Raw genomic sequence first — 11,210 nt, forward strand, 5'->3', positions numbered from 1 at the left:
ATTCATCTCAAAGTTAGTCATGTCGTTTTCTGAACTCATCTGACACGTTTCAGTTGCTTCAAAGTGACCACTTGACTGCTCCCACAACCTGAGAATTAATTTTTACACAGTTTTGACACCTAATTCCACCTGAGAATTAATTTTTACACAGTTTTGACACCTAATTCCATAAACTTCATTCAAATTCATTCAAATTTAACTGGATCATTAATAACACTTTCTTCTTTGGTCTGATAAAGTCAAAACACACATTTATTCTTAATTTACATTTACTTTATATATTACATTAGTAAAGGAATAAAAAATCGTCAGGCAGATGCGTCAACTGCACGAGTTTCCACTGACTGCTGGTTGATGCTCGTGCAAGATCTAAAAGACTCAAACTGAAACTAAAACTGACTTTCCTATGTGTCATCCATACGGATGACACACAGGCTTATTCATTTCCACAATGGGGTGCTGTTGAAAATATGAGTAAACAAGCATGAGTAGTAGATGGTGGTGCAGTGGTTCCTGGTTCGAACCTCAGCTGGGGCCTTTTTGTGTGGAGTTTGGGTTCTCTACAGGTACTCCAGCTTCCTCCCACAGTCCAAAGACATGCACTTAACAGGTTAACTGGTGACTCTAAATTGTCTGTAGGTGTGCCCTGTGATGAATTGGCGACTTGTCCAGGGTGTACACCCAAAGTCAGGCCCATTGTGACCCTGATGAGGATAAGCAGTTACAGATGATGGATATCCTTTAAACATGACTAATTCATTTCATAACACTCAGTGCCGGTTTAGCTCAGTTGATAAAGTGTGCGTCCTGTGTACAAAGGCTAGTCTATTTTGCTCATGAAGGTTCCTCACTGAGTGAAATGACCCAGAATTATTAACGTAGACGCTATGATAAGAGCTGTTCCAATTCTCTAACTGTTAAGGAAAGGAGCTTCAATGCTTCCTTTATTATCTCCTTTAGTATAAGATACACCGGTCAATCCTTTACCAAAGGAAATTCCTTGCAGCAGCAACAAAAAAGCAGAGAGCGTGTGAATATGAACAGACATGTTGACGTGATGTAAAAACTTTGATCATGAAGTGTGTTCTGTTGTTGACTGTGGAGCTGCGTTCACACAGAGTAAAAAAATGTTTGTAACTGGGACATCCAGCGTCCTGCAGATCATCATCATTATATATCTTTGCCATAACTTGCTAATATGTTTCTATATGAGTGGACAGGAGGGTGAGCGACCATACCAGTGTAACAAACACTTCATGTGACTTCTGTGACAGGTGGACAATCATTTATTATTTGAATTCTGACGTTGATAAAGTATTTTCAAAGAGTTATCCACATTTATATTTCCTACATTAAACACTACGGTCTGAGCGCACAGGGAGTATCTATTAAGTATCTCAGATGAAGCGTTTTGTAGTCCATCTTCTGAACTTTGTAGTTTTACCACAGATCACGTCAACATTCGCCGTCGCATCATGACGTAGTCTAGTATAAGAGTCAGATTCTCTGAACACCGCGTCTTCTCCTAAGTCATTATGAATTCTCCTTTAAATCTTTCCTTGACCTTGTGACATTTGCTACAGCAGCCCAGGGTTTGATTCCAGCCTGTGGCCATGTGCTGCGTGTCATCCCTGCTTTCCTGTCACTCTCCAGCTACCTCTGTCAAATAAAGCTCAGAAAGAGAAAAAAAATCTCAGCACTCAATAAATTTCACAGAACGTATTTATTTGCCATCCTGGAATATGAACTCAAAACATGTGACATTGCAGCTGAAATCCAATAAAAACTAACTTGAAGGAATTAAAACACGAACAAGCTGGTAAACGATGCATTTATCAACCTGAAAATAAATCAATATTTCAAATCAGCTTTAAAAGAGAGATACAAAAAAAAAAAAAAAAAAAAAAAAAACAGTGCAATGTTTAAATCTGTTTCCTGTTAAAATGAGCCTCCGTCAGTTCTTCCAGGTGTAGCTGTAGTTGTTCATGCTGATGTGAGTCAGGGCCGTCTTGCCCAGACCGGAGGGCTGCTGAAGCTGCTCGACGGAGGCAGGGTGGAGACCGCAACCGGACAGGTCCACCGATCCACCAGTACCCTGCAGACACACACAAACACGGCACTGAACAGACGTTACACAATCTCAACTAATGTGCGTGAATGTGTGCAGACCACGTCCTGTCCTACCTGCTCCTTGGTGGTGTGTGTGTTCATGACGGCGGTAGGTGCGTGTGTGTATAGAGTCGCTGAGAAGTTTCCTTTCTGTGCCGGTCGAAGGAGGGTAGTGACGGTGTGGAGGGAAGAGGGGAGGATGGGTCCTGACGGAAGGAGGGGAAAAAAAACAACTGTACTTTATGCACCAATATCTGAAATATGAAATCTGCGCAGATACATTTGATCAGCTGTACCTGTGATCTCCAGACTGCTGATGTTCTGGTACGTAGAACCAACCTGGCTCTTCACGTTCACACTGCGGGCCTGAAAGACACACACACACATTCAGACACAGTAGCAGCTGTGTATGTGTTTACTTTGTGTGTGTGTGTGTGTGTGTGTGTGTGTGTGTGTGTGTACCTTCAGTGTGTGCATTGCAGCCCCTCTGAAAGCGACGGGAGCCAGCAGTGTTGGGGGTAACCCGGCCTGTGAACCTGCTGCAGCCACCACACTCTTACAGTTGATGAGGAAGTTGATGAGGGTGAACGTGTGCGATCCCTCCACGCGCACCACGGACTCGGGCTTGTGGTCCAGAGACACGGTGTGGCCCTCCTTACGACTACACCGGTGAGTCAAGGAGCTCTGACCCGACACGTGTCTGACTGACGAGTGCTGGTGGAGTGCTATGATACACAAACAGAGGAGGATACAGTTGGATGGTGATGCTGTCCGGCTTCTTGATCTTGTCCTGGACTCCCATCTCCTTCAGCCAGGAGAAGCTGCTGTCTTCGTCGTCGTTCTCTCCATCATCACCCGCCTGACAGTCCCCGTCCTCTTTCAGCTCAGAACACCTACGGAGAACAGGCGGACAGTAATGGTGTATGAATCACCAAGGAGCAGGTAGGACAGGACGTGGTCTGCACACATTCACACACATTAGTTGAGATTGTGTAACGCTCAGGTCTGCCGTTTATAGACGTTTTAGAACAAGAGCAGTTCCTCGACCGTTTAACCTGCTGGTGCATTTCATGTTACTACTATCTAACTCATGGGTCGGCAACCCGCGGCTCCAGAGCCGCATGCAGCTCTTTGATCCCTCTGATCTGGCTCCCTGTGACTTTTAAAAATAATTGATGACTATTAAATTAAAATGCATTGTAGCATCCAGCCGGACGCGTGAGGAATAATGAGGCGTTATTTGGCCAACCTGCTTTTATTGCCAAACAGTTTCGTTACAGAACTGGGTTATTGTCGGCCATAACCACACCAAACAACATAACAGGTCCCACACATCAGCCTCACTCGCGCCGTACTCCATCCACTCTCGCTCACACACGCGCGCTCCCCCTCTCACCTGCTCCCCAGCCCCCTTGCTCTCATTCAGGTGCATTTACGCACCATGGGAAACCACAGAACTCAACATCGTAACACTGTAACATTACTGCAGGGTCGCTACAGTATCTTGTTCGACTTTTCTTGTATTTGTTAGTTTTTGAAAATGTAATTCTAAATATGAAGATCATGGTGATATTGTTACATTTAATAAACCATATTAAAAATACATTTTTGGCTATGCGCATGCATTCTTCAACTTACAGAACCGTTCGAACCTAGACAGTAGCTATGTTCCAACCAGACCGCAGGTAGCTAGAGCTAACTAGGAAGAATTAGAAAACAAAAGTGTCTGACCCCCGCAGCGACCGATTTCTTAACCCCAGGTAGGCCAATTATGGAGAATTCTAAGGAAAAAAAAGTGTCTGAAGAAAACAGAAGTTTCAATGCTACGTTGCATGCCGTGTCATTTTAAATGTCAAAAGTGTTTTGCGGCTCCCGGTGCTTTCTTTACGGTGAGAAACTGGTCCAAATGGCTCTTTGAGTGGTAAAGGTTGCCGACCCCTGATCTAACTGAATACTCCGGCCTGAGAGAATTACCAATAACAACAGTATATTAACCTATATATTAAACCATAAACTTGTATGCAGCAGAAATGAGATGAATTAAAATACAAAAAAATCTGTAAAACCATTAACAATCGTCTGGATACTAGTTGACCTCTCACATTTAGTCTATTTGTAAGTCCAACAGTGTGTCTTTCACTGGTACAATATATATGCTTATGGAAACACTGATCCGGATCTGTTTAGTGAAAAAGATTGGAGTCCCTAAATGATCTGAGTTCTCTAGCGGATAGGAGGGACACACACACACACACACACACACACACACACACACACACACACACACACACACACACACTTACTCCTGGGCTTTCTCCCGCTGCTCCTCCTCGTCCTCTCCCCGCTGCACTGTCACGTTCTGTTGCTCCCTGCTCTTCCTCCTCTCCTCCACTAGAGGGAGGCTGAACTCTATGCCTAAACAAGAAGAAGACAGAAAATGTAGCGGCCATACTTCAAATCAGTCAGTAACAAGTTAAACAAAATGTGATGAAGACTCACCCTCAGCCTTCATCGCCTCTCTGAAACCTCTGGTTGTAGGAGAGATCAAGGCGGAGATTCTGCTTGAGCTCCCGAGACCTGCTGCCCTGAACAACACTGTAAACTGACAGAACAGATTAGATTAGATGGAGGGCTGAAGGTTGAGGAAAGTCCTGCAGTGCTCATTCAAACCACAGAGACGAGCGTGTACCTGATAGGAACAGACGTAGAAGTAAGGACACAGTCTGGCCTTCAGCAGACTGTAGAGAGACGACAGACTGACGGACCTGAAGAAGACGAGAAACAGAGCAGCAGTCAACAATGAGCGATGAGTTTACACACCGAGCATGTATATGACACACTGTACGTGTGGTCTTCGAGAGGATTCCCATTTAATACTTTCACCCTGGCTCATAGTGTTAGGGTATGGTGGAATAGTCAAATTGTCCTTTCCTAACCACTTTTCCTTGACCTCGAGACGTTTTCCAAGAAAGGAAAGAACTTTAGGTTGAATTTTTGACTATTCCACCGTACCCCAACACTGTGAGATAAGAAGGTGTGAAGTAGGGGTCGACCGATACAGGTTTTTTGATGGCCGATGCGATACCGATTTTTTCCCCATGGCCCATGGCCGATACCCGATTTCCGATACCCGATTTCCGATACCGATATGGGTTAAAAAAAGTTTAAAAAATGACAAATATTCCAGGTCTCAAGTTAAAAATAAATAGCCATTTATTTAACATAATCAAATTGAGGTAGAACTTCAAGTAATAAACAATGAACAACCAAGTAATACAAAAATAAAGTGTCTTGGTGCTTTTAGAAAAGCTGAATAACATAAAATAATAAATATTTCAAGTGACTGAACTGACGTTAAGAACAAGTAACAAAGCAGCAAAACAAAAAAATGTAAAATAATAATAATAATAAATAAACAAAATTGTCATGCCATTATTGCTCCCGCGGTGTCGACATGCACTGACACAGCGCTACCCCATGTGTTCAAAAAATATTCCCGTACGTAAGCTAAAGTAGTCTATGGCTTAGCAAGCCTCTTCTCGAAACCCCAAAACGTTTCATTAGGTCCTGGACTGTTGGGTTCGTTGTGCAGTTATCTGATTACAGCAACTGTTCCGCTCCACGCTGATCTCTTTTTCTCGCTCCTTCAGTCTCTCCCTAACGTGCACACGTGCCACACACACACGCAACAACACACACACACACACACACACACACACACACACACACACACACACACACACACACACACACACACACACACACACTGGGCTGCTTCAGTTTCACCACCGGTGTTCGCTGCAACACTCCAGCAACAGCGACCGAGATTCTTGAAACATTTTGTTGCTATCACTTTGTGGGAGAAGTGTAGCCTACCCTTATACTGCACACAATATGAGTGGCGAGTTACGTTTAGGAGGGATTTAGAAGTTTATTCAGTGATAATCACTCGCATGCCATTATTGCTCCCGCGGTGTCTGAGAGGACACGGACAGGGCGCTACCCCATGTGTTAAAAAAAATATTTCCGTACGTAGGCCTAAGCTAAACTATGGCTTAGCAAGCCTTCTCGAACCCCCTTAAAGTTTCATTATAGGTCCTGGACTGTTTTGCAGATATCTCCCAAATCTGACATCTGCCTACAGCAATGACTGTGTCGCTCCTCACTGATCACTTTTTCTCGCTCCATCTGTCTCTCCCTCACGTGCGTGCACACTCACTCACACACACACACACACACACTGGGCTGCTTCACCGGTGTTCGCCGGTTTAACTCCTTCAAACGCCGAATTGACAGTGACTGATAACAACACCGACTTCATTTGCGGCGTGCATAGCGGGTCTTCACAGAGCTGCCCTTGAACGCCTGTCTGTAAATGACGCTGGATGCGTATCGGCCGTATCGGCCATGTGTATCGGCCGATGCCGATACACCTAGACAACGCTAATATCGGCCCGATATATCGGCCGGCCGATATATCGGTCGACCCTTAGTGTGAAGGAGAGGTCATGAGGAGTTAGGAGAAGACGACCATGGTGTTCAGAGAATCTGACTGCTCGTACACTAGACTACGTCATGATGCGACGGCGAATGCTATTGACGTGATCTGTGGTAAAACTACAAAGTTCGGACGATGGACTACAAAACGCGCATCTGCTTGCTGCCGCATGGAATTGTGGGACAGCATTACCACCTTTCCTTTCCTAAACGATGGTCTGGTGTATCCTATGCTAAAGGAGATAATAAAGGAAACATTGAAGCTCCTTTCCTTAACAGCTGTCATCATGGCTACGTTGATACTTTCGGGTTATTTCATTCAGTGAGGAAACTTCAAACAAAACTGACTAATGGACCGCACACTTAGACATTAAAGTTCATCAGTTCCCCGTCAGAAAGATGTCAAAGATATTGTGCGAATGTTTATCAGGTCACTGGGCCGTTTTCAGGGTTGTCAGTTAGATAAGAAGGTGAATTTAGCAGGTTTTCAGCAGATTTCAGTTGGCTGTGGTCTCTGGAGGCGTGTCAGCAGTGTGGTCAGCCTCACCATTCACTCATGAGACTCTGCTGCAGTGCTTTGTCTTGTGCCCACGGGGTGCTCTTCCCGCTAAAGTTCCTCTCGGCGTTGATCCTGGGGAACAGATTGATCCAGGGCAGGGAGGGGTGCTGCCAGTACACCAGACTCTGCTGGAAGGCACAGCGAAGCTCCGAGCAGGACTTTGGATCCTACAGTGTGTGTGAACAAAAGAATTCTCACCACACAGGCTTCTGTGTAATAATGTCAAGTGTAATAATGACTGAAACAAATACCTGCAGACTGTGTGGCAGGGTGGCAAACTGTGCTCTGCAGTGCTGGCTGAGCCCCAGAGCTTCCTCCTGGGCTTTAGGGTGCTCTGCCCACGACAGGGAGAGCGGGGAGGTGAAGAGGAGGCGAGTCTTCAGGCTCCAGTCTGCCGGGTACTGTGTGCAGACAGGAGGAGCGATGGAGGCAGCAGCGATGGCCTGAGGACTCTGGATGATGGTAGAGGAGTCATTTAACATGTACTCGACATGACAGAGACATTTTAGGTAGATGTGACAAAAATCCAACCTTCAGCAGTGGACTTTTAACGTCTTCCTCCTCTTCTTCAAACAGAGAATCATCTTCGGAGAAAGTGAGACACTCCTACAGCAGAAGGAATGAACATGGAAAATATGAAAACGTATGCTTCTCCCATGTTTGTGTACTTAGACTTTAGCCTTAAAAGAAGACAAGACATTCCTTACTGTTCCAATCTCCTATTGAAAATAATCAGAATTTAACAAACCCATACTTTTTAATAGACAACGACTGACAGATGTAACTAAATATTGCCACAGAAGCTTCAAACTATTGTTGGGTTTAATTCGGCTCACGTAGAATACACAAACATGGCAGGATTGAAATGAAATAATCATTTTTAGGATTAGTTTAATGCCGCCTGGGGCTCTAACATCAAGTCTCGCGTTGTTTTAAAACGTGATTTTCTTAAAGGGGGTTCTGCATTGTGTCTGTTTATTCTAAACAACGTGAACCGACTTGTCACTAAAGTGTCCCTGGGTCTCCGTTAATGTGTGTGTGTGTTATTACCGACCCTGCTGTGACTCTCTCGGGGCTCCTGTCTTTCTGTCTCAGCCAGCCTCGCAGCTAAAGCTCCTCCACAGTCAGTCTTTGTTGACATGTCCTCGTCTCCGTCCTTCTCGGTGCCTTTACTTGTCCTGTCACTGTCCACGGCTTCGGCATTTCCGTCGTCGTTATAAATGAGCAGCTTCTTTTTGGGGCTGTAAGTGTTTTCAATGTTTGCGAACGGGTTTCTGCGTTTTATCCCACCTCCGGAGCGATTCTGGGCGTTGAATAGAGGTCCCGGGGAGAAGGGACGAACGCAAGCCGGCGAAGAGTCGCTTTGTCCGGGACTGCTAGTGGAACCCTGGCCGCTCGGGCTGGAGGAGACACCGGCGTCGCTTCGGGCTCTTCTCCTCCTCCTCATTCGCATGATTTCCGCCGGTCGCTTGAAGCTGGGCGAATATCCTGCCGGTTGAGACATCCTAAAGAGGAATAATTTATCAGAAATACCCAAAGTTCAACGACCAAACACTAACATCTGCGGACCCGCCGGGTTTTCACTGCGCCGCCTTCCGCGCTTTACAAGTTTGGCGCCGAGTTGAGTGACGCCGAGAGTCTCGTGTTGCGTTTTTTGTCGTGGGAAAGGAGAGAACCGTTCTCAAAATAGAGCAGTCAGAGGGGAAATCACTTTTGAATATGCAGCGAAGTGACTTCATTTTAACTCTTCAAATTCTATGTCAAGAAATAACATCATTGTTTAATGTAAATAATTAATGACATGTGTACTATAAAACATGAAGTAGAAAAAAAGAAGAAAAGTAACTAGTTGGTCATGTTTTTACAACTGACACTAAACGCATCATCTACATACCGTTATGAAATAGGCGGAAATTAGCCTTTCATTGTATCTTATAAGTAATTAATCATTTCTAATTAATTAATAAAAATGTATTTAACTATAATATTAAAATGTGATTTTGTATATATTTCGAATAAACAAAACAAATTGAAAGAACTTCTTGCACATTTCCAGATCTAACTTTATGCTCTTTTTTGTCTAATATGTATAGGTTTTATGTAATGTTGTGTAAGTTTAATTTAACATATATAGATTTGTTTTTCCTTTAAATTTTTAATATTGACAAGAGCCTTGTAAATTTTGTCTTATTACCACTTGTTTTGCTCTGAATGAAGCAGCTGAGTTATGATTTGTGTATTCATGTTTTCTTTTGTTTTCTTTCATTGTTTTAATGACTTGCACTTCTCCTAATAAATGTAGGATGAGTCATGTTATCATGATAATTTTTAACCAGTATTTGTGAAATAGCTCTGTATATGTTGGGAGTATCAACATCACATTCATAGCACGACTGCACACAAAGTATTTGGTACATCTCAAATATAAATAAATAAATCTGTTGTCTCTCATGGATTTTCCCTTGCCATCACCACCTCTGTCCCTCTGTCACAGTGATTAATAGGACATTATGTAAATGTTGTCTCCCTGTTAATTTCTCCCTCATTTGTCATTATTGCAGGTCATCAATCACATCTGAGGCTCAGCCAAGCGCCAAATGATGGCTGCTGTCAGGAAATCAATTCTCGTGTCTGTTAGGCTGGACATACATATAGACCCTAAAAAAACCCTCAAAACTGTGATTCAGTTTTATGTCTTTCACCCCCCAAGTGGACATAGATTCAAAGATTTAATCCAAGGGATGAGATGAGACATTATTCAGCTGTCTTTAACTGTCGTTGAAGGTTTTTCACAGTGGGAAAAAAGAAACTCTGTCACGTTTTATTATCAGGGTTCCCACGGGTGCTTGAATTCCTTGAAAATGCTTGAATTTCAATTCAGTGTTTTCAAGGTTGTGAAAATGCTTGAATTTTTTGTGAAGTGCTTGAAAATGCTTGAAATTTGTGTGATGTCTATCTCAATAAACCAAGAGAAAACAAAAATGTTTCCTAAGCGGCTACGCGCTTGATCCGATGCCTTTACATGCAGAACTCAGTTATCATACTCGCTTGGTGTTCTGCCGAGAAATAACAGTAGACTTTATTTGTTAATAAACAACTGAAATTGACATTCCCTGCTTGGGGAAAGTTGTATTATTTCAATAGTGGATATGCGGTTGCACGCAAATGCTTTTTTGTGTTTTCGTAAAGTTAATTTGAATTCTTTAACATGTCAGTCCTTCACCAGTTCACACTTTATTTCTTGACACTTAAATAGACAGATAATGTGATCTTCAGCATGGAGATCCCACACTCAGCCATACATATAAAATAAACAGACTGCCAACATGCTGGCCGAAACATGTAGGCGGATTTTTACATTACATTCCAGTAAATCATGAGTGTCTCTTGTCTGTATTTTGTCTTCCTGGGGCTGGTACAAAGCAAAGCATACTGGTTGATCATCAAGCAGCACTAGCATGTATCTTGTTAATGGACAGGGGCAGTAAGTGTGGATTGGGTCTGTGTGATGGTCCTTGCTGTGAAAGGTTTCCACACACTGAAAAGAAATTACTCGTCTGCTGATAGACATACTTTAGCCCCCTTCAGGTATTTGTCACTGTTATTGCGCTATGGTAGTTACACAATACACCGCTCACAAGCTGAGAATACAAGCCAATTCACAATTAGTTAAAAATCAAAACAGTCAGTCTACCACCATATGAAATCATGCTAATTAGACCCATATTATTATGCCATACAGTGGCACCGCTGCGCTTCCCATGACCATCATGGCAAACACAACTAGTAGGCTACCTATTTAAAGGTGCTGGAAAAATGGAAAAACTGGTGCTTGAAGGTGCTTGAAAAGTGCTTGAATTTGTTCATGAAAAAGGTGTGGGAACCCTGTATTATGGACCTGTGATCTATCTGTCTGTTATCTTGTAAAGGTGAAACAGACTTTCCATTTTTAAAGGTTGAAGAAACGGAACCTCCTTTCAGGACACCACTAGATGTCGCTCTTCACCAAGACTAAATGATCTGTTCAGGACAACTGGACTACAGA

At 43.4% G+C, this 11,210-nt stretch overlaps 1 protein-coding gene across 1 annotated transcript; it reads right to left on the reverse strand.

The window, feature by feature from the left end:
- Window positions 1-1,708: 1,708 nt before the first annotated feature.
- Window positions 1,709-8,810, reverse strand: donson (DNA replication fork stabilization factor DONSON). Its single transcript, XM_010752770.3, has 12 exons — window positions 8,220-8,810; window positions 7,697-7,771; window positions 7,417-7,617; window positions 7,154-7,332; window positions 4,799-4,874; window positions 4,609-4,711; window positions 4,413-4,524; window positions 2,862-3,002; window positions 2,572-2,770; window positions 2,406-2,475; window positions 2,185-2,315; window positions 1,709-2,095 (listed from the first exon to the last, which is right to left on the reverse strand). The coding sequence occupies exons 1-12, from the start codon at window positions 8,667-8,669 to the stop codon at window positions 1,955-1,957; spliced, it is 1,878 nt and encodes a 625-aa protein (XP_010751072.2). The 5' UTR covers window positions 8,670-8,810; the 3' UTR covers window positions 1,709-1,954.
- Window positions 8,811-11,210: the final 2,400 nt, after the last annotated feature.

This window comes from Larimichthys crocea, unplaced genomic scaffold (assembly GCF_000972845.2).
Source record: "Larimichthys crocea isolate SSNF unplaced genomic scaffold, L_crocea_2.0 scaffold453, whole genome shotgun sequence".
In the NCBI taxonomy this organism is placed as follows: Eukaryota; Metazoa; Chordata; class Actinopteri; family Sciaenidae; genus Larimichthys; species Larimichthys crocea.